The sequence below is a fragment of the Fringilla coelebs genome (assembly GCF_963513975.1).
Source record: "Fringilla coelebs genome assembly, chromosome: 6".
Lineage (NCBI taxonomy): Eukaryota > Metazoa > Chordata > Aves > Passeriformes > Fringillidae > Fringilla > Fringilla coelebs.
Window position 1 is genome coordinate 35559589 of NC_140034.1, and position 23924 is coordinate 35583512.

The 23924-nt window shown below is 44.6% G+C and overlaps 1 protein-coding gene across 1 annotated transcript in view; it reads left to right on the plus strand.

The window, feature by feature from the left end:
• RGS6 (regulator of G protein signaling 6) overlaps positions 1-22775 on the plus strand; it is a 251730-nt gene extending 228955 nt beyond the window's left edge. Inside the window, exon 16 of the mRNA XM_084208445.1 lies at positions 18490-22775. Coding sequence (XP_084064571.1) covers positions 18490-18540 — 51 coding nt within the window. The 3' untranslated portion in view covers positions 18541-22775. The remainder of the gene's footprint in view (positions 1-18489) is intronic.
• The last annotated feature ends 1149 nt before the right edge of the window (positions 22776-23924 follow it).

Sequence of the window (23924 nt, forward strand, 5' to 3'; positions counted from 1 at the left end):
TGTTCAGAAGACTGAGTTTCTATATGTATTTCCCTAGCCCTTTTTAGATCCCTGGCAAAATGTGTCAGCAAGGGGATACTTAGGAGCTTCATGCCATGAGGAGCAGGCTCCATTTCCAGCACACACCTTTTGAAGCATTGCTTTTAACCATACGCCCTGTTGCCAGCTGCTCTGTATTGCCCAGGAAGGTTCCTGTTGCAGATAATTCCCCCTTTTCAGTCCCATCAGGGCACACATGGCCAGTTTGATTCAGTGGCAGGACTTGTCTTGAATGTTATAAAGATGCTGAGCAATTTTCTCATAATTACTTTCAAGAGTCAGTGTCAGCTGTTTTTCTTAAGTTTTCTTCTACTCAATTTCCATGCAAGCAGAATCTACACAAAGGAACTTGAAGTTTGGATGGCTGGGTAAATGATTTTTAAAAAAAGGAAAATTTGGAGAAGCTACTCAATAATTAGTGAATGGCTTCTATGTGGTGAGCTCTATTTTTCTGTTGTTTGCCTGGGCTGAGAGGTTTTCATCTGATGGTTGTTTCATATTTTATCCAAAAGCATATGTCCTTTGCCATTAGCTGCTGGAGTCTGTTGGTGTATTTACTGGCAAAGATTGCATTTTTTGCACCTGGGAGGACTGCATGACCTGGCATGCACATGTGTTTGTCTGCCTTTGCCCCTTTGCACACACAGTGTATTTTTGTGCAAAGGCTGCTGTGGCTGCTGCAGCAGGCAGTGGTGCCAGGGTCCACACCCCAGGTCTGTTCCCAGAACTGGGATAGGTGTGATTCAGTCTTTCAATTACTTTTTTCTTTTTTGCACTTTGTTATTTTTAAATTTCCTTCATCTGGTGTGCAAGGCAGCCTCTCCAGCTCAGCCCCGTGCTGCAGAGCTGTGGGCAGGCATTCCCTGCACGGCAGGCAGCCAGCCACACGGGCAAGCAGACAGGAAGAGCCAGCGAGCTGAACAGCCAGCACCCACACCCACGGACATTCAAACTGCTCAAGCCAGCTCATCACTCTGCAGCCAGCCTGCCTCAGCTGCTTTTTATTTCACTAGAAAATGTCATGCATTGACTCAGAGCTGGATGCTATGGGGATGAGCTTTCCACGCACCCAGCTGGTCCCAGCCTGCCACTGACATGCCAAATGTGCAGAGTGACTGCAGACTGTGCTTTGCAAGGCGCTTCTGTGAGACTCTGTCGGTGCTCAGTGTGCTGCTTCCCCACAGGTCCTCAGTCTGTGGTAGGCAGCAAACAGACTTGTGTGGGGACCCCTGTACCAGACAAGCTTTCAGCACCTCAACAAGGTGCTCATCATCTTTGAAGACCGCCATTCTGCCTTTCTGCTGGGTGGGAAGATGCATCGCCTTGCTGGTAGAAAAAACAGAGATACTAAATTTTGACAGTGAGTGCAGGGTGCATTGTGGCCTGTTTAGCAGCTCACTGTCCTTTGACCCCAGTACACATCAGAGCTCCACTTCAAAATGCAGTTCGGTCAGACACTGACTTTCCAGCCTGCAGCAATATCATGCTGCAGACCCCAAGTGCCTTGCTCCCCTAAGGAGCCTTGCAGAACACTCAGTCTTTTATTCAGGTATTTCTTCTCCTGAAATTGTGTCTTTAACTTGGCTGCTGGTAGTCTTACCACCCCTGCAGGAGACCTGCGTAGAGGTCCAGTGCCCAGCTGGGCACTGCTCTCCTCAGTCCTGCTGACTGGGACATGTCCAGCCAAAGTGGCAGGAATGCAGCTCCTCTCTATCACCTCTGCTGCCTTGGGGTGTAGGGACACTACTGAGGCTACTTCCAAGAGGGAATCTGTGATGCTCTGAGCACTTGTATGGCTCTAATTCTCAGCCAAAGAGTGAGGCTGATGTTTCTTTTGCCTTTTCTCTCCTCTCACATGCAAGGAGAGGCAATTAACCCTTGGATTAGTGCATGTTAAATACTCCTTTGAGGACCATTGGACTGGGTACATCACTGCCTTCCTGCCAGCCAAGAAGACTCCCTTATTCCTTGGTACTTGCTTTGAGGCCTTAGCTCCATCTTCTGTATGGGCTAAAATAATGTGCCTCTAGCTTTCGCTTTTGATAGCACTTTGGGACATCAGAGCTGATTCTGTGGCTTCCTCAATTGGTTATAAGTGTGGAGGTTGCTTGTTTCTTTCTCCTGCATAAAGAATATTGCTTGTCTTAAAAGGGCCTTATGCTTTGGTCTCATATTTGGCGGTGCAGCAGGGACGATCTGCCCCATTTCTCCATGAGATGCTTAAGACTAAACTTGTAGACACCAGAGAACAGTGAAAGCTGTGATAAACATGTAGAAGAATCAAAAGGCTTTGCCTAGACTCAGCTACACAATTTCTTATCCAATTTATCTGGTATGGTTTTGGCTTCTTTATGTCTTCTCTATCTGATTTTTGCATTGGTCCTTTGCCCTGGGGATTGTTACTACTGCTGAATGTGTGGCAGATGGTATGTCAGGTAGGTGCCTCTCCTGTGCAGTGCTTGTTTCCATTGCATTGTGATGCACCATCACTACTGTGGTTTTCCCTCACATGTGGCTCCTTATTCCCTTCATGGCAGTTTTACTTCCATCTTACGACCCCCATTTTGCTGGCCCACCACATTAAAATGTGTCTGTCCTGGAAATCTGCAGTGCAGCTTTCTGACTGCAGTGAGCTTTCTTTTGTAGCATTGAGTTTCCTCTCTTCTCTATAACTATTTTTCTCTCTTAAATATTCCAGCAAACATGCCAATAAATTATTTAGTTCTTCCTTGTTAGTGGCGATTAGATCTCCCTCGTGCCAAATGAACGAAGCGCTGCAGTGAGCAACCTTCTCAGGGATATGTTAATGAAGCCACGATGCACACACTTGTTTTCTCACAGTGCAATTGAATGTCTTTTTGCATATGAATAGTCCTGTACTCCAGGTATAAACATATCAGTGCCCTGAACTGGCCTGTATCTTTCCGTTGTCTTGTGAAGACATGCATATGCTGTCTTGTGTTCTGGCTTACTGGAAATATGCCTCTACTCTTTGGATAAATAGTGGAGTGTAGGTTCACTGGCAGTGAGTGCAGTGGTGGTTTTCTTCCAGTGCTGTGTCCACTCAGGCATTGCTTTTTAACATTGTGAAAGCTACTGTGTTTTTTTCATCTCTCTACACAAGAAGATGGGAGCTTCTGATAGCTGTTTGGCAGATGTTAACCAGAATCAGGCATCCCAGCTTGAACAGTAACAGAAGGAAAATTCAGTGAACAAGAAATCAATACTAACAGCTGTAAGACATAGCAATGCACAGACATATATGGACCATTCAAAAAACTCACAGGGGAAAAGTGACATTCTCTGCGAGTACAAGCAGTGATGTCTCTCTTTAAGGCGGTTTGATTTCTTATGTTTGCTGTTGCAAACATTGATTTCTGCTTTTTACATTTTTTTACAACTTTTTCTTCTTGCTGCTTCCTTATATTTTGCTGCTGTTTTAAAAGACTGCATTTAAGCTGAAGGGCTTTTCTCTGTATTTTTATCTCCCTACTTTGTTCCCTGTTAAGCCAGAGAATGAGCAAGGTCGTAGAACTTCTCTAGAAAAGTTCACTCGCAGCGTGGTAAGTTCCTTTTCTTTTCCCTCCTCCCTTTCCTCAGAACTTCATTTTCAGCTGGGGGAAATGTGGATGCTTGACTTTTTATTTCATCCTTTATTTTTGCAGCTAGCATCTTTGCAGCTTCTCTCTCAATACTGTAGCTCATCTAAATAGTAGCTCTAAAGAAGGGGCTGGGGGTGGGGGGAGAAATGGCATAATGCTCATTCTAGCTTATCATCATTGCAAAAGCAAATTGATTTTTTTGTCTAGAATTAAATACAAAGTTGCCCTTTTGCTGCATTCCCACTACAGTATTTGTTGTGGCTTTTCCTTGCACAATGAAGCAGAAGAGCATGGTTCTCATAGCTCCATTGCAACAGTACCTGTACGGTTCCATAGTGCATGGATAATGATACCCCACATACATATCCACCCACAGCACTGCAGCCGCTTCCTCCGCTGCCCCCATCTGTCAGTGCTCATGTAAAGAGTGATGTGCGATACCCTTTGCCTCATTCGTGATACCGATACCGGAAAAGGAGCCCAGTCACAGCAAGAAACTTGACACTGTTAAATCTTTTAGACAAGGGGACAGCGGGACCTCAAGGGCAGCGGGCAGATGTCCTCCCTTTTTGTCCTTCATTAGTCTCCAACTTCCAGCCAGTCCGTCCAGAGCTTGGGCAAGGCCTGCTTGCCCCACTTGCATTCAGGAATCTGTCTGTGTAGCAACTTTTCTACAGAGCAGGAGAAGCAGGGAGAGGGAGCAGGACCAGAGGCAGATACTGCAAGTGGAGTGGAGTAGCAGGGACACTGGACAGCACAGGTTGTGTTTTGAGCTGCATCAAAAGCAGCATGACCAACAGGCTGTGAAAGGGGATTCTGCCCATCTACTCTGCTCTTGTGAGACCCTCACCTGGAGCGTTGCATCCAGCTCTGGAGTCCCCAGGACAGGAAAGACATCAACTGAATCGAGAGGAGGACCACAAAGTTGATTAGAGGAATAGAGTACCTCTTCTACAAGGAAAGGTTGATAAGATTGGGTTTGTTCAATCTGAAAAGTGAAGACTTTGGGGTTATTTAGTTGTGGCCATCCAGTACTTTAAAGGAACCTACAAGAAAGACGAGAGGGACTTGTTAAAAGAGCACATTATGACAGGACAAGGGCGAATGAATTCAAACTAAAACAGAGTAGGTTTAGATTGGATGTTAGGAAAAAATCTTTACTGTGATGATGATAAGGCACTGGAACAGGCTACCCAGAGAACCTGCAGATGCTCCATCCCAGGAGGTGTTCAAGGACAGGGTCGATGGAGCTCTGAGCAACCTAGTGTAATAAATGGTATCCCTGCCTGTGACAAGGAGGTTGGAACTACATGATCTTTAAGGTTCCCACCCAAAGCATTCTATGAGTCTATGACATTCTTGCATGTGTGTGTACATATATACGTATATTTATATGTATACTGCACACACACACACGGCATATAAATATAGCACCTTTGTAAATCCTGAAAGAAACAGGAAGCTGTGCAGGTAAGTGTGAGCTGCTGTAGAGCAAATAAGCCAGGAGCAGTTCTTCCTGACACTGCTGTGCTACTGCACAAGCAAACCCAAATGTAACATACAAGGCTTTGTAGTACATCCACTGGCAGACTTCCTGGGGAATATATTTATATAGCTAATGCATATGCACACATTTAAAATATGTTGATACAAAATATATCACTATGCCCATCTGCATATTTACTACTTTCTAAGAGTCTGCCAGGGAGAGGAGTAGGATAGATTTTTTGAGGTTTTTTTTTTTTTAAACAAACTATGCAGAAATATTTACATCGAGTGGTAAATTCTGCTCCAAGCTTTGCCAAGTACGTGGAAGAGTAACTCTCACTTTACTAGACTGGCTGGGTTTATAGTTGCACAGCCAAGGATGGATTTTTCTCTTGCATTTGATTTGAAGGGTAACTTGACAAGCTAAGTTTGGGATGCTATGATTAGAATGTAAGTAGCTGTAAAGAAAATTGTAGTAGATTGGTCGGCACTTTCGTTCATTTTTGTCTTACTGGCTAGCATGCTGTAAATATTTTTTTCCATTTCTCTTAATACAGATATAAAATCTCATCTTTTGATGGCATGGTACTTACCAGAACTAGGAAGAGTCTGAATTTTTTATACTTTACATTATGGCGGTTTGTCATTGCCATCAGATGAGAAAATAGTCACTATATTGACATGTCATAATGTCCTCAGAGGACAGTATTACCTGTGAGAACTTAATGGCATACTCAGGGGACTGAATTAAGATGAAGTTAATTCTGCATGCTCTAGTCCTCCAATATGCACTGCAGATCCCTGACTGTGTAGGAGTGGAGCAGTTCAGCCGTCCATACTTCCAGAGCTCCACTGTGCTTTGTGATTGCTCATTACAGGATCACATATTCAAGCTGGCCCTGCACAGGTGTGATGAAGTTAAGAGTATGCTTAAGGTTTGGCTGGAACAGACCCCCAGTTTGTCTCTCTTCAAGGGAGAAGAACTGAGCCTATTTTGCAAGCAGATTAATATGAAGTCACATTTCCACTGATGGCTGTAAGAGAAATCTCAAAACCAGTAAGGGCTAAAAGTTTATTTGCCTTAAGAAGCCATAATTAAAGTGAAATCGTCTCCCAGATTGACTGAACTATTAATTGCCTGTGGATCTGGGCCACCTCCAGACTGTGCTTCTCTGCCTGGCACTGGGAGGGCCAGTAGACCCCTGGGAAAATTTTCAGATTTGGCTATAGCATGTGACCCAGCATTTTAGGAAATCACAGAATCACAGAATAGTTACAGTTGGAAGGGACCTCTGGAGATCACCTAGTCCAATTCTCCTGCTAAGGCAGGGTCACCTAGAGCAAGTTACAGAGGAATGTGTCCAGGTGGATTTGGACTGTCTCCAGAGACTCCATGGCCTCCTTGGGCAGCCTGTTCCAGTGCTCTGATACTCTCAATGTAAAGAAGTTTATGGGACATAAGTCTGCCCAGCCAATCTCTAACCCAGCCCTCTATGTCCAAGGAGAAGTCTCCCTTTCTCCACCCTTCCTGTCTTACTTCCAAAGTCTGGGATTCCCAACTTCAGCACTAAAAACTGAGACATTCAGGAACTGGGCCTTCTCTGTGTCTTCTGTCACCAGGACATGCATCTGATTCAGCAGCAGCCCCACATTTTCCCAAATTTTCTTTTTGCTGCTGTGTACTTTAGAAACCCTTCTGGTTGTCCTTCATATCCCTTGCCAAACTTAATTCCCAATAGGCTTTGGCCTTCTTTGTCACATCCTCACACACTCTGACTGTTCCTTCAGTCCTCCCACACAGCCAGTTCCTTTTTCCACATCCCAGAATCTGAGATTTATTAGAAGTTCCCTGCTCATCCAAAAGGGTCTCCTGCCCCCTTTGCTTGGTTTCTTGCTCATGGCGATACCCTGGTCTTGAGCTTAGAAAAAGTGATGCTTGAATATTGACTAGCTCTCTTGGACCCCCTTTCTTCTAGAGCCCTTCCTTTTACGTCATTGTACTCAAATCTGGGGAACTTTGGGGAACACTGCAGGTGGCATAGAGCCAGAGCAGGAGCATGGAGGTAGAGGTTCATGATCCTTTCCTTGGTGAAAATACTGTACTTCTAGTGTTGCTTCCCATATCAGAGAAAGCTGACTTGTACCTAGAAGACCAAACATGTCCAGCATCTTAGACAGGGAGTCTTCACCTGAGTGGAAAAAATCAGACTCTCTAAGCTTGCCTTTTCTGATTTCTTGGGTCTCACCATCTCTTGATTGACAAAGACAGGAAAAAATGCAACACTTCAGAAAGAGAAACAAAAGAGAAACAGTAAAGTTTTTTGTTGACAAATTGCAAAGAGTATTGCAGGCTTTTTGTCTCTTACTTGAGTTAAGCCCCACCCATGAAAAATCTTGTAGTGCTCCTAAACTGCTCTCCTACACTGGGTGGAAAGCTGTACACCTGGTTTTGGGAGCACAGACTTGGAGCAAATGGAAGTTGTTTTACCCACAGGGCTCCTGCTTATTTCAGTCATAACTCAGGAGTCAGGGATTAGCTCCAGACCATTTGACATACTTTAGCAAGACACCATGAAGTTCTGCTAGTCAACCAGAGGCTTTCCACCTTCACATGGATCAATGGGGAATAAGAAAGAACAGGGCTTTACATTATTTTTTAATACCAGTCTTCAACTCCTTCAAGACCCACTGTCTTGTCTTCCTTGGCTTGATACTTTTGACCAACAGAAGGCATCTCATGACTAATGAATGCACCGAGTTTTTGCACCAAATCTTTCTGAAAGCCACGTGTTATCTGGTCCACATTAAGCATGGCACTAGGAGCAAGATTTTGACATGGCAATTTTCACTGTGGTGATGGTTCAGCTTTTACTTCCAGGTCCTTAGAAAGTATCAGCTGACACCTTAGTGCAGTAGCCAAAAGGGGGTTGTGCCCACTGTGGTCAGATCCTTCTGTACCAAAGGGCAGTTTGCAGTGCCTGTCTGGATTCCCCTTGGGGCAAGGAAACATCTGTCTGATCCAGCCCCCAACAAGCCAGGCACCCTCAGCCTCCTCAACTTACCTGACAGAAGTCTGAAGCTGTGATATCCATGTGTTTCATGGTTTCACAGCAGCTTTGTGGTCCCAAGACCAAACATGGTCATCAGTCATCTGGTGAGCATCAAAGGTGGTGGAGCAGCAGAACACTACATACTACCCCATGCTGGAGCAGAGGGGTGGCAGATGTCATTTCTCCTTTCTTCAGGTTTTGAAGAGTCCTCAAAAATACATAGGCAGCACAGTGGTAGGATAAACATCACAGTACCTGGCCCCCTTGGCCCTATGTCAGGCTCCCATGGTCTGGAATCACAGGTGTAAAGCTAGGCTGGCTCTTCCCACTCTCCAGGGTGCCCTGTGGAATGGTTGATATCCTGGAGTTGCAGAGCTGACAGTCTATTGCTTGGGAACACTTACAAATCCATCTCGTTTCAAAAAGGACAGCACTGCACATGGTGGCAGGTTTATCTTATTACAATTTTCCTTTTGAATACAACAAGGATTGACATTATGAAAGCAGAGTTAGCCTGTCTTCTCTCCCAAGTGAAGATAAATGGCATCATAAAAATCAGACACCATGTATCATATATGTTATAAATAATATCTAGTATTGAAGTAATAACCTAATTTTAAAGACACACATACACACAAATCCATATATCTACATCTCTCTCTTCTGTCATATTTCATCATCTTACTAATTAAAAGGAGCCTGCTATACTATTTTTAGCCCTGCAGCCTCAGCCTAGCTGCTTAAACCACTGTAGTTTCCCATCTGCTTTAGAAATTATTTAATAATCAGATAGACAGAAGCTTAGTTCTCATAAGCTGAGATGATCCTTCAGGGCCAAGTGTAGAAGGAAAATATATTTTAATGAGTACATTTAGGGGAACTACTGCTGCTTTTTGTCTCACAAAGGAAGCCACCAAGTCTCTGCCTAACTTGCGCTGGTAGCCATTTGCATTTAATAAAGGAGGAAATAGGAGGGGGGACCTTTGTTGCATCTCGAGCATTATCTCTGAAAGCAGCAATGTGTGCTTCAGCAATAACAGGGATTAAACCTATGGATACCAGCCTCAGCAGGTAACTTAGATAAGCCTGGGCCATCATACCCAAACTTGAATTCAGCCTTTCCTAAAATGGCTATATTCCAGGGAAGGAATTTTCCCTGGAAGAAAACAGGTGTTAAGATTTCTGACTCAGGGTCCAGGTGGTGACTCAGTGCCGAGACCTCTGGGTGTTATTCCCAACTGATATTTCTTTAAGAAAAAAGGCACACCCGCATGAACCCCTTTTTAGAGTATAAGAGTTCTCAGGTTTTGTGCTTTAAAGGACAAGAGAGTGACCAGAGCAATGATCTATTCTTTAGGCAGAATTTTTACAAATTCTGGCTGAGCTGACGGATGTGGGACACTGTTACACGTTATGTTCCTGGACTGGAAAAGGTCTTTACCTGAAGAAGGCAAAGAATCTCTTGTGTATTCAATGCAGTGTTGAAAGAAAATAAGGTGAAGGATGAGATGGTCTGTGTTCGAGCTGTGTGGAAAGTAGACTGTAGATTAAGGACATAAGGATAAGGGTTTTCAAATGACCCTTCTTCAAAGAATCCTGGACATTTTGGATGGAACATTTTGTACAGCACATCAATGAAGATTGAAGACTGTCTCAGTTCCCAGGCACAGGTTAATAACTGGGCCAGTCTGCCATCGACAGACTGGTCCAACTCCATTTACCATAGCATAGGCAGAAGAAGAAGCTGGGAAGCAGGAGCCGCTGTCATCCTTGTGTTAGCAGCACCAGTCTAGTGGTTTTGTATTTTCACCCAGAAGCATTGTAGGCAAAGTCCCATGTGACATCCTTAATGGCTGTGAAGCCAGTGCTACACCTGGGTTTCTCATGCAAGGATAACTTTTCTAGAAACAAGAATGACTGGAGATCTTGTATTCAATGTATTTATCATGCTCAGTGCCCAAGATGCTTTTTGTCTGGAGCCTAAAATGCCCTCCTCCTCCTTGCAGTGATGCAAACTGACATTAGCATGGTAGCATTTCCTTTGCTTTAGTTTTCTGGTATCTTTTGGTAATTTTATATTGAACAATTCTTGTTTCAGGATGTAATTGCATCCCAGTTCAGTGCCCAGAGAAATCCACAGTTATTTAATTTCAGTTCCATATGTATCTGCTCTCTTGCATTATATAGCTGTGAAAGTTTTGGTTTCTACCCTGATTGCCTGGCTATTCATTCCTTAATGTTCTCAGCTGTCTCCCAGCTCATGTTGTCACTTTTGTTTTTCCCTGCTGCTGCTTCCCCATCTTCCTGACTCTGAGCTTCATCCCTTGGCCACTGCTACTCATGCTCTTTTTTATGTCTTCTTGGTTTGCGTACTGTTGGATCAGAGTCTGAGTCAAACTCAGTCCTATTCTTAATTCATGAGTGTGGTGTCACACATGTGAAATGTGTTGATGGAATCTTATCTTTCTCAGGTGAACTGTGTGATGTTTTGCACAGCTGTGTCACTGTGATGTATTATAAATAGTAACCATGAAAGCAGTGAAGAAGGTGTAAGGCTGAAGAAAGAATTGCTGCCCAATATCATCTTTTTAACTAGTTCCTTGATAATCTCATAAAGCTGTAATATATTTACCACTTTTCCCAGCTCTACCAGCTTGCATAAATAGATCACACCATTTGAGAATATGGAAAGTATTTACAACCTCCAATAGAGACAAAGGTTTAAGCCATTATTGGTAGAGAATAGTGGTTGAAAAAGTGGAAAGTATGAAAAGATGATATACTGAGATGCTGGTGAAGTGGCTATCAGAATAGACAGCAAGAAGGGAAGGGATACAGGAGTGGATTCCAAAGATTTTTAGATTTGTCTTCAAGAAAAGATATCTGGGAAAAGGGTTATTTTATCTTTGGAAGGTATTTTTAAAAGAAAATGTGCTCACTTGACTACTCCAATCATCACTGGCTTGTGCTGAGAAAAGGAACTTGCATTACTGAGGTGGTGGGAAGCATCAGAACGTACCCAGAGCGCAAAGGGGCTGCAGCCCGTGTGTGCAGCCTGCCCTGTGATTGTTCCCTTGGTGCGACAGCCAGCCAGAGTGCACAGCTGGGGCTGCAGAGGGCCGCATGCATGGCCGGCAGGGCGTGTGCACTGACTCACTGCTGCAGGCAGGGATGTACCACGCCTGCTCTGGCTATTGTCGTGGTACCTTACCTGGTTTGGCCGGGGGTAAAAGTTGTGTGTGTCACCTGTACACTGCACAGTCTGCTCTAGATACAGGGGCTCCTTTAAGGGGTAAGTATTCATTGTTTCTAGTTGATGAGTTATCCTTCACTTCCTAAAAGCACTGCTGTGTAGTGCTGTTGGCACAGGATGGCAGCTTCCTTTTGCCCCTGCAAGGGCAAAGTAGGTGAGTGATCTTTGTGCATACCATTTGTGAAAGTGCTTGGGGATTCTTCTGGATGAAAGGCACTATACAGAGTTCAAATACTCCCACTATTAATTTGCTGTATTTTATTTGAGCCACACACAAACCCTGGAAGACAAAAGCTGGTACCTTCTCACTACAACAGGTCTAGCTGCAGATACTAAACCATGACCTTAGCAAGGTGTTTAGGAGGGATGGCCTGCTTAGCCCCTGCTGTGATTTCAGCCAAGTTTATTTTGATAATTCAGAGAGGTTTGATATTTCAGAGGTGCATCCATTTTCCTCTGTACAAGACATTTACATATCTATTTCCCAATCCTGCTGAAAGCTGTCAAACAAGCTGAGTCCTTTGCACAGAATCCCACCCTACCCTAGAGGCAGACCAGCAACATTCAGTTCGGGCATTGCTGAGGTGGCTTGAAAAAGCAGTCTGCTACACCATTGTGTACCGGCTGCAGTGATCCATCTGCTTCTCTGTCTTCCTGGGTTTGTGTCAAAGGGAGGAAAACATGCTGAATTTGTAGTCCATAGACATCTTCAACCAATGCCAAAACTGGTTCGCTCTCAGCTACAAGGAGCCCAGACTGTACCCCAAAAAAAGACGATCTTACTTGTGGTGCTGATGGGATGGTAGAGGAGGGCTGCAGCTATTATGAAGCAGTGCTAGGAGTGGGTGAATACACAGATTCTGGTTTGTCACATATGCACTGGTGTACTGGTTTTTCTCCAAGCAAAGTGCAATGCCTCATTTAGGAAGCATAAGAAATCCTCACAACTTAAAAGGGGAATAGATGATACTGGTTTTAATTGGACTGAAGCTCTGAACTGTTCCCATAAGAGATATGAGCTAGAAGAGCAAAAAAGCAATATCAAATGTGGGAATGGAACCATGGTGGTCGAGCTTCACTGTGATGGGGAGGAATGACAAGAAGCTCAGGTAACTTGTCAGTCAAGCCTTAGAAGAGGAGTGGGGCCCACTCTGTAGGAATTTGGGAGTAACTCATGAGACTGTGCCAGCAAGAACAGGTGAGCGTTCTGCATGCTGGGAGCATCTGGCCCCACCTTACCTCTACAGCCACCTTGCAGCTCCTGTTTTCAGTTTGTGTCAGTGTGTAATTGGTGGTATTGTCCACCACATTTTGTGTGTTAATTTATGTTACTTATGTTCATAGTTTGTATGTCTGTGTTTATGCGTTTATTTTGTGTTGAACTGTTATTTTCCAGTATTGTTTATGTTTTTAATTCATTTTCTTATTTAACTTCATTACTTTATGTTACACTTATCTTATGTTGACGATGTATATCTTAATGAACAAATCTAATAAAAAGAATATTTTTAAATGGCAAAAAAATAAAGCTTCCCCAAGCTTGGCATTGTAATATAACATTGAAAACCAAACAGTGCTGGCAGTGCTAGGGCCATGACAATCTCTTCAGAAGTAAAATTTGGTTGCAGGATGTTGTCTGCCCACTGCCAAATTTCTTGCAGCATGTTAGCTAACAGATAGGAAAACTGAGCATTGCCTGTGATGATGTGAAAAATCTCAGATTCAAGCCAATGGAAGGAGAATTGTCTCACGTCCACTGGAGATGTAGACTAGCCCCAGTTCTCTGCAAAGGGGGATGGGGCAACAGATGACTTCTCTTCCAGGAAGGTGATGCTTCTGGCTGGAGCAGATTGGGCAGCAGGCTGGGAAAAGGAGAGCCCTGAGCACAAATGAGGGGTAGAAAGCAAGAAGGGGGGCCAGCTGTAACAAACAAAGCTCCAAGCTGGTGGGTGAAAATTGTGGAGGTGAGCAGTCAGTGTGAAAGCACTTTGGTCTGTACTGACATGGCAAAGGGGAGCCTGTGCTGCCATCTCTCCTCTCTCCCACTGCTGCAGCCACAAAGCTCATTATGGGAAAAATCCTGCCTGGGAGTTCAGGTAAGTTGTTGACAACATGCATGGGAGCTCTGGCTTGTGCATGCTGGAGTGGGGAATGTCTGCATGCTGAATTGCACTGTGCTGGGCAGAGCATACCAACATTGTGTGAAGCCATGGGTATTTGACAGAACTAAGCTTCCCATTTAAAAATATTTTTAAAATATTCTCCCAACTGTGCAAAGTGCTAGTTTTGGCAGATAAAAGCAAGGAGCAAGATGGAAACTCTGCTGTCTCATACAGTAGTTTTGAAAGGAGTGCTGTCCCTTTCTTGCACCAAATCCCAGACACCCTTTTTTCCCTTCTTACTTGGCTTCTTGGCTATGTAAAATTGCTGGATTTTGCTTCATTAAAATAATTGCTGATTGCATTTTACACTTTATCTTAGCAGCTTCTCAGCAAAGGCTCAGCCACTGAAGATGCTAACCATCTCCTGTGACCTGCAGGTTAATCTTTATTTCAGTGGGCCTCACTAAGTCCTGATGGTCCACAAGTGCCGAGATCCAGTCCACTGCTGGACATGTAGCCAAGGAGTTAGAATGGCCACATACTTGGAAGTCATATTCTAGGGGACATTTTCATTAAGTTTATTAAGAATTACCTGGGGTTTTTTTCCCCTTAGGATACTCCAGATCCAGATTTTACACAGTCTTTAAGAAATGGCTCATGTCATGGGGGTGCTCAAGGGCAAAAAAAAAAAAAAAACAAACCAGATTTATTCAGCAGTGCAGAGAGAACTGGACGTTACCTTTAGCAGATGCAGTGACGCTCCATGTCATCCTTGCCTGTAAGGTGTGGAACAGCTCAATTGCTTGCAGGACATGAGAGAGAAGGAAGCCTTCCTGCATCCAAGACAACATGCAACATATGCTGTACAACATATGCCCTATTGCTTGTGCTGTGCTGTTTCAGTGACAACAGTCTGGGCTTTTAATTGTTGTAGCCCTAATTAGTAGTGACAAATATTTTGGGACTGGAGGACTGGGGATTTCTTTATAGACTTTATACCCGATGTAAAAAGTTCATTCCTTACATCCACTCTAATCTTCTTGACTTGTTATTCAGCATATACATGTGGCACAGTAAAAGAAGCACTGAAGTGTGCTGAGCTTGAGATAGTACACTTTCCAAATCCCCTGCCATCCTGGCTTAGATGAAATTTCTCCTGGAAATATAGCAGCTGTTGCTGACATTCTCTTACAGTGGGGAAAGGAGAGGTAGAGACAGCCACTGGTTTCATGCTAAACAAAGATGCATGGAAGGAAAACATAATTAATTTTGGTTGAACCTTTTTAAAGAAATTAGGTGTTGCTTGTGCCAAACTTTCACATCATAATAATCAGAAACATCCTTGCTCTGTCAGATATGTCCCCAAGGGAATTCCACCCATTCCACGTGATAGATGAGACCCAACATGATCTCCTGGACCTGAACTTTTTTGGCATGTGTTGTCCCAGTTAAGAACTATTTCAGCCACCTCCAGCTTTCTCAGAGTAGCCTTTCACTTGACTGATTCAAGCCCACACACTATGCAGCCTCAGGGAAGGGTTGTGGGATCACAAAGAATGTGGGGGTGCATCTCACCTCTGCTGTTTCAAGGTGGACACAGGCCACCCTCTCAGTTACCCAGACACCTCTTTTCTGGACACTAAGCAATGACACTAAAGCATGCTGTCGCCATCCTGGACTCCTTGGCCATGGACACCCTCTTGGCAAGCAGGAGCAAGCAGGTTTGGATGGACTGGCTGGGGGTCCTTGGGAGAGTGCTGGCTGCCTGCAGGGTGAGACGCTGCCCCATTCCAAAGAAGCCATTGTGTGTACTGCATTTAGGCTTTTCTCAGTCAGCTGATGCAAACCTTTTGTGTCCTGATGGGCTTTGTGCCTTAGAAACCCTGCAGGGCTAAACCTGAAACAGAGATGGGGCCAGCCCAAACCATGGGCCAGCCCCTCAAGTGGTGTAAATCAGCAGCAGTTCTGTGAAAACAGTCATGTTGATTTATATCAGCAGGTGGATTGCAGATCCCATCCAGCTTTTCCACCTGTTATACACTGTTTTGCTCCTTTCTTGTTCATTTTAGTAATAGGAAAGAGATACCAGTTTTCCTAATGAAATACAGTTTTTTCCTGATCCTCTTTTATTTTAATGAGGAGATCTAAGATGAGAGAATCCTAAACCGAACACCTGTATCCCACCCAAGCCCAGCCTGCAGATATCTGTATCACTCAGACCCATGCTGTGAGGCTGACACTTGGCCCTGCATTGGGTCGAAACAAAATCCCCTACATCAGTATGCCTCTAGTTGGGGGCTGAACATTACAGCACTTTTGCTTGTAGTCAAAAATGTCACAGCATTAATCCCTTTATGCAATTTCAGGGATCCTTTTGCCATCTGTCCTAACACAGAGGTGAACACAACAGCCGAGCAGACAACATTGCTGCTTGCTTCTTGCCATCTTAAAACAGAGCTTCTTGCACCCATCTGTTTGTATGTCTCTGCCCATGAGGCTGTTCCCTGGCGCAGCTATCCTCCCAGACAGACGGGCTTTGCACAGGGGACTCATCCCAGCCTGCAGGCGGGAAGTTTGCTGCAGTTCCCAGGGTAACGCCTTTCCCATGAGACGGGGGAGCTGCAGATGGAGGCTGCTGCTTTTCCCCGCATCAAGACGCAGTTTCCACTGGGAAACCCAAGAGCGAAGTTTCGCTCTGCACAAATCACGGCCATTGGCTCCATTTCCAGCCCACCACCCTCTCCAGGGCAGCCGTCCCTCTCCTCAGCCTGGCCCACTACCAGCATTTCTCCTTCCTGCTTTGAACACAGGAATGTTGAAATGGGGGATGTGGAACAGTGTTTGCTCCTCAGCTCTGCTGGAACCTGACGCAGGGAGCTGGCGTAGCCCCAAGCCACCTGCCTGTGAGAAGATAACAAGAGGAGCTGCCTGTCGCAGATTAGTTAGAGTCTGACTGAATAGGCATTATATAAACCAAGGATTATTTGGGGTTTTTTTTCCTAAGGAAGTACCCAAATATTGGTGGAAACTAACTTTTTTTCCCCCCCTAAACTCAGCCATGTTATTCTTCCAGGAATTAACATCCATATCTTTACCTTCTTCTTCCTATAGATAGGATTCAGGGACTGATAATTCCTTAGCCCTCTCCCTCTGGTATTCCTCAAGAGCTGCAAAATGACAGCCCTGGTCTTAGCCCTCCAAGCCATGTTGCCCTGCAGAAGACTTGGCCACCCCTTGGGGTAGTGCTAGGCCAAGCTTTACAACAGTGCATTTTAAAATAGTGACCATCAAAAATTTGATTTATACTACAAAAAACAAAAAACAAACAACATCAGCAACAACAGAAAAAAACCCCCTGTGTATCTGGAATGGTGTGTCTGCAGAGCTCTGGGATGGAGCTGGCCATTCCCATGCTGAGCCCTGTGTGTGAGGCACAGAGCAATGGCTGTGGGCCTCTCCTGCCAGGCAGGACAATTGGCACAATGACAGTATTTCCCTCAGCCAGCTGCTGGTATACAGAACAGAGACAGATTAGGCCGTGTGTGCTCATGCAGCTGAACAAATTATTTGGTGAAAGTCACATATCTCAGTAATGAAATGCCACTTCTGTAGGGAACAGCTACATTCTCCTGGAACAGCCCTACATGGAAAGAGATTAGAAATCAAAGGGAGGTGGGAAGTGTTTCTCTTCTCCTAGAGTGTTAACTTGTTTAAAAATATTTATTTCCAATAGCCTGCTAATTTTTACATTTCAAATTTTTTTCTACATTTTGTGCTTACTTATTTTCACTGAATAATCCATTTCTCTTGATCTTTTTGTGGCTCTTTCTTTGAAACAGCAATCAGTAAGACTTCCTATTGCAAAGGAAATCTTGGCTAAATATAGTAATGAAGAGGAGGTTGTTTAAGAGCTGCTAGGTATTCTACAGCTCTCTGGTATTCCCTGAATGTTTATTTCAAGCAAGATGGGTTTTTTTCCTTTTAGAAAAACATCATTTTTAAAGAGGAAAGCTCACCAAAGAAATACAGCAACTGGTGCAATACCTGAGCTAGTTTTTCACTGTTATATCAGTAATTGCAAAGCCATCAGTATTCCCTATGTGGATATACCCTGTCTGTAAATGGAGAACACTCGCTGTGGGTCCGTAAATAGGTCCTGTAGGTCCTTTGCTCCTGAAAGCAGGTGCTGCATGATCTAAGTTAGGGCAGGAGTTCAGATATGCAGGTGACCTTCCCTCCTCCTAGTCCTTGGTCCTGCCAGTGGGAAAGCTCATGTGGATGACAGCAGGGCCTGAGCAGGGCTGCCACAGCCACACTCTTGCATTAGTGGCTTGGAGGGGAGCACAGAGAGGGTAGGGAGGCCAAGCAGGAGAGACAGGCACCAACCCACAAGGCAAGTGACCAAGGAGTGTGACAAGGTGAGTGACAGCAGGGCAGGAACAGGCTAAACTGTTTTTGAAATTACTTTTTTTCCTAGACCTGCTTGTGGTGGATGCTGTGCAGCTGATACTGATTCACTGACTGTGGGAGGGACATCCCAGTTTTCACAGCAGCCTTGGCTGTGCATCCCTCCCTAAGAGTTCTGCCCTTGTGCTGGGTAGAGCTCTGCACCAGCAGGACAGCCCTGGACAGAACAAGTAGCAGTGAGTGTAGGACAGGGCTTTGCTTTTACCAGTTCCCATGAAACTGGAGAAAGGAAATATCTTCACGAGACCCATGGCACAGCCTTGAGTGATAGCCACTGGACATCATTAGGCACAACTCCTTGCCAAACCACTTTCCTGGGGCAAAACTGCAGGCGCATGAAATTCTCGAGGCAGGCTCACCCCACCTGCCTCCCTTGTCATGAGAGCCTTGTGCCCCACTCTGAGGGAAGGCCCTCACTCCCAGAGAAACCATTCCACGACATCACTTACACCTCTGGATCTCTTCTGTCTGTTTGTCCCTCCCTCCAGGGAAAGTCTCTGGCAAGCAAGCGCCTCACGGGCCTGATGCAGTCCTCCTGACAGCTCCAGCCGACCGCCCCGCGGGAGAGACAGCTGGGACCACTGCCGGGGACGGGGCATTTCAGGGAGAGCAGGTCCCTGCAGGGGAGACAGCCTGAGCAAGTGGAAGCAGAGAGCCACATGCCAGCGGAGCACCTCTCTTCACAGTTTACACCAACACTTCTCTGTCTGCACGGCTCCTTAAGGACCCTGAGCTCTGTGCAGGTACTTGGTTTCCAACTGAGGTTTGGAGAACACTTCATCACACACAAGAGGTCAACAAGGCAAGGGCTTGCTGTCTCATTATTTAAGGAAACAGACCCAACCACAGCTTGGAGAAAGAAGAGCTGAGAGAGATCAGTGCTTTTCCACATCTCTTTTCTCCCTGGCACAAACGTGACTGTAATAAGATGGCGCCAAAATCTCACTTACTCCCTTTCATGTGGCCGTCTGGATCCAATAAAATATCTGGATATTTTAGCTGGAAGCTGCTTCTCCTTCTCACAAAATCCCAAATGCATTTCGCCTGCAGATTCACTGACTTTTTCACTTGGTTTTTCTTTCCTATGTTTCTCCTCCTTTAAAACACTGAGAAAAAAAAAAAAGGCACCATTTTAAGTTCGTCACTCTTTGTCCTTCCAATAGCATGTAGCATGTCCAGAGATGATGCCAGATCCTCACCTGAAGTCAGGAAAGCAGGAGTGGTTTTCATCACCTGAGGATCTTCCCCCTTGAGTCAGACTGATCCTGGTGCAAATTCTCTGACGTCGGCGGAATCGTTTTGCATGTGCGTGTAGTGCAAATGTGATCAGACTCTGCCTGATGCTCAAAAAGTCATGTTTGAGATGTGCAATGCACACACAAGCACACACACACACATACATACACTTACACACACAGTGTTTAAAGTGAGTTGGTTTATATTTTATTTAATTTTCTATTTATTTAAGATTTTGCATACCTCATCAATGATGGATGTTCAAACTTTTCTCTGAGCAAACCAAACAGGACTCCAGCTCTCCAATTGGAGAGGGCCAAAATCCATTCACTTGTGTCCAAGGAAAGGCAACTTTGATATGGGCAGGTGTCAAAATTCAGCCTACAGTGAGGAGAGAATTGGTGGCGTGAATGGGCAGGGCACTGGGTGCCAAGTGACACTCCCTAAACAGCAGCATACCCAGCTGTAATATCATGCTCATATAACTGACCCTGCTGAGAAGCATCATTCTGAGAGTGAAATTGTACCATTGGAGGAAATGAGCTTCCACTAAAACTCATCTGACCTGCAGCTCATGAATGCAACAGCAAAAGATGGCCCAGTAGCTTGTTTCAAGCTGTTGGAGTATGGCAGTTAGGATCAGGACAGGACTGAAGTGACTTTATTATGAAATCCACTTATACTAGATGCAGATAGGAAAATGGCCTGCATTCACATACAGTATACTATCTATATATAAAAAGAATTTCAAGAGTCAGCTGACTCACAAAATCTCCTATATTTTGTAAGCAGTCAGATCTGAAGCATACATGAAACTAGACATTTCTTGGTCTTCTTCACTCATGCCAAGGCAAACTGGCTTTTTGTACAGGTGGTAGAAACTGCTATATGGCTAGAAGTCAGCGTTCCTACCTAGGCAAAACCATCTAGCTAAGTAGGCAGCTGGCTATCGACAACATTCACTTCTGAGGCACATATTATTCTAATATCTAAGGCTAATGTATGCACAAAAATATGCCAGCATAGTTTCTGTCAGAAAAAGAACCCTCCTCCTTGCCCATGACAGTTCTCATTCTGATATCTTTTCCTTCCTAATACCAGTTATACCTAAGGTCCATTCACCTGCATGAATGTACAGTAGACTACTGAGTATGATCTTTGTTCTTTACACATGCCTATACCCTAAACAGCTTGCTGTCTGAAACCTTCAGACCAAACATATACATATACCTTCATCCTACATATACGTGACCCACAAGCAAGTTCCAGGACTGCAGAACCATGAATGTCCCCTGACATTCTTGCGGTCCCCTGCCTCCAAAGAGGACATTTGTCACCCTCCAAATTGTCACTTAGCTGTTCTTGCAGGACCCATTTGTTCTCTATTGCCCACCCAGCCAAAGGGTCCCCCTGGGAAATAGCAGGTCTCTGTGTAACAGGTTCACATGTCCAATCATACATATGCATATGAGCCCCCTTGGTCATCCCTAGGAAAATGCAGACGTCATCTCTTCTCAGAGCCTTGTAGATGGTGTTTCTATCTCTGTCAAACCCTCCGGTGCCATGCATCACTGGAGCTCTGTAAACCAACAGCTGCTCTCACTCCAAGCTACTCTGCTGCCAGTACTGTCCAGCCACAAGGCATTTCCCATGGGAGGTCTGTCTTGTGAACCCTCCAACTGGTCTGCAGAGCATTCTTGAGCAAGATGTACATATAAAATGTGAAAGTGGTGTGTAGCAAGGAGCAGGGATAGTAACCTGCAGCATGGGGACACGTGTGGGCAGAACTGGAGAGTGCTGGTGGGTGATGGGACAGGTGGAATTTGGGTTATGGTCTGGGAAGGCAGCAGAAATGCCAGACTTTAACCTGGGGATGTGCTGCTGCCCTGTGAGCAACACACTCTGCTTTGTCTTTCAGCTTTAGTCCTGCAGGATGGTCATGTTGGCTGCCACAGCATTTTGCCTGTGGGGAATATTCCGTGTTTGAACAGTTGAGCGCGTGGAGGGAATTCTTACAGACATGGAGAGTATGCATATGGGCGTGCATCAGGGGGCCTGGATGCTGAACAGCTTGCCATTTAAGTGCACACTGGAGCAAACTGATCTGCTCAGCAATGGCTAGCTGAGCGGACAGAGCTGCATATCCTCTGGAGGGAAGAAAGCTCTGCTCCTTGTTTCCTGGCTAAATTTCTCCAAAACAAACATGAGAGTAGACAAGGCCTCCTCCTGGGAATACATATTAACCGTTCTTCATATGTCTTTTACTTCACATATGGTGATACTAACATGTAACTACTTCCACATGAACCACATCCTTGAATTATTGCTTTTTAATGACCTTGCTTATTCCAAGTGATGCTACTTTTGTACACCCAATGGTATCCCATTGAGCATTGCAAGCAGTAATCTGCTGCTTTCTAAATGTGCAGTGTCTTCCAACTACCTCATCATGCTGAAGATGAGTTAGGAAATCAGCTTTCCACCTCTGTTTATGTTCTAAATGGCATCAATTCAAGGAAAGACAGTCTGGAAAGCTTCTACAATGTCCAAGCTGTGCAAGCTAGCTACAGAACTACCCATACTTACAGGGCTATGGCTGTGAAATATGGCTGTGCACTGTTATTTGGATAATAGAGTATCCAGAGCACGCATGGTTATTGTGGCAAACCAGCAGCTGGACAAGCACTAGGAAAGGTTCGACAAGCCAGTGCAGAGAGCGTTAGGCTGAAGTAAATGGATTAATGTACTCTCAGTATAACTCAGCACTAAGATCCCATAGAGTACTGTAATAAAATGGTAGCAGGGCAGCCATAAAAAGTGGCAGTAAGCTGACATAATAATACCAGAATAAATGTAGCAATAAGGTAACACAGGCCACTGCAGTAAAGTAGCATTTTGATAATGCAGCAATAAGACACAACAGGATGCAGCAGTAAATTAGTTTGTGGAATAAGGTAGTAATAACAGTGTGTGTGGACAAACAGTGGTACATTTGTACCAGGTACTGCAGCAATAAAGATAACACAAGATGTCCTAGTAATAAGTTACTACAGTAACAACAACATGATGCACTGTAAAGTTATATCAGGATGCTTCCATGCTGCAGTCAAATCCTACAAGAAATGGTAGTGAGACAATGATGACAAAATATACCCTATTTCCGAATACAGAATGTGAATCAGTTTTCTGCACCGTAACCCAAATTCTGGAATGATCTCAGCAATACCAACCCTCTCATTCCTGCTTTCAAGGAAGCTGAGGCAAGAGTGTTCCCCCACCCAGACAATTATTTTGGTCTGAAAATACAAAATTGACTCATTGTCTCTTCAGCCAAATTGTCACAGATTGTGGCAAAGTTCTTTGTTTAGTTCTACTCAGGTGAAACCCTGGTGGTTTTGGTAAGTCCTTTGCCTTCGAAAGGATTTGGCTCTCTCATCTTCTGGCATGGGTGATGCTTTTAGCCTAAAATTATTTCTGGTTTGGGTGGGAGAAGGGGAACCCAGGTACAGAACATCTGACTGTACCAGTCTGTTTCCTAAAATGCACAAATAAATGGAGCATCCTGGAAAAGTCAAAGCAACAAGGACCAAATCTGTTCTGTCTATCAAGCACTCATGCACACAAAAATAATCCTCATGGAACCAGTGCAAGCCCTGCGTGCATCCATGGGCAGGACTTGGCCTAACCCTGTTGTAGTGTCCACAGCAGTGACGGAAGCAGTGTCTCTGTCTCCTTTCCTGTTTTTCCATATTTTTTTTCTAAATCTCACCTCACCCTCTGTATGAAAGGGTCTTGGAAAAGAATTCATTTGCCATAGCACGATATGCAGTATTGTGGGCAAGGAATAGGTCTGTCCAAGGAATTTGCTGTCTTTGTACTCTTCAGTAGAGGGGTAAAGCATTCTGAAAAATAACCTGAAACCACTGTTATACTCAATAATCACCAGGAATAAGGGTTTAGTCAGAGCATCTACGTCAACAAGAAGACTTGAGTAGAGTGTGTGTGCCAGATAACAAGATGGTCTCCTGGGAAAAGGATGTAAATAGGGCACGACTGCAGAGTCTTAACTAGCAAGAGCTCAAGGCTTCACAAGTCTCAAGGCTTCACAAGTCTCAACGGATACAAATTTTCTGACCCTTTGCGCAACAGCTTTGCTATCCCTTTGTGTGGCTTCTTCTGTCTCTAGGTGACTACTCAGGTCAAGTTTGGAGTGGTGCTCTCATACACCTTTGCTTGGCTCTTGCCTTAAACTCCTTGGCTTGCTTTTATTGTGGTTTAATGATTAAGCAGGATTATTAAAGTAGAGCTCACAGTAGGGTAAGATAGGCTAGGTTATCATGATTACGTTGTTTAAGCTGTGAGCAATTTTGAGCTTCTCAGCACTGTTTATAACCTGAGATGGGGAACAAGCGATGTGGCTGCTCAGCAGAACAGCGAGCTAGTGAACAATACACTATCTTCATGCCCACACGTACTTTGAACTTACTGCTGAGGAGAAATGCTTTGTAGTGAGAAAAGTAATCTCACGGCGGGGGAGAGTCAGACCTGATCAACTTTTTCATGTGATACAGATTTTGCTTTGCCAGCCCCTAGCATCTGCAAAGCTTGAAGCTAAGAGCCAGCATCCTCCTAATCCTGCTGCTAAGCTTTGGAAACAAGCTTTTCAAAGGCTGTCTTTACACAGCAA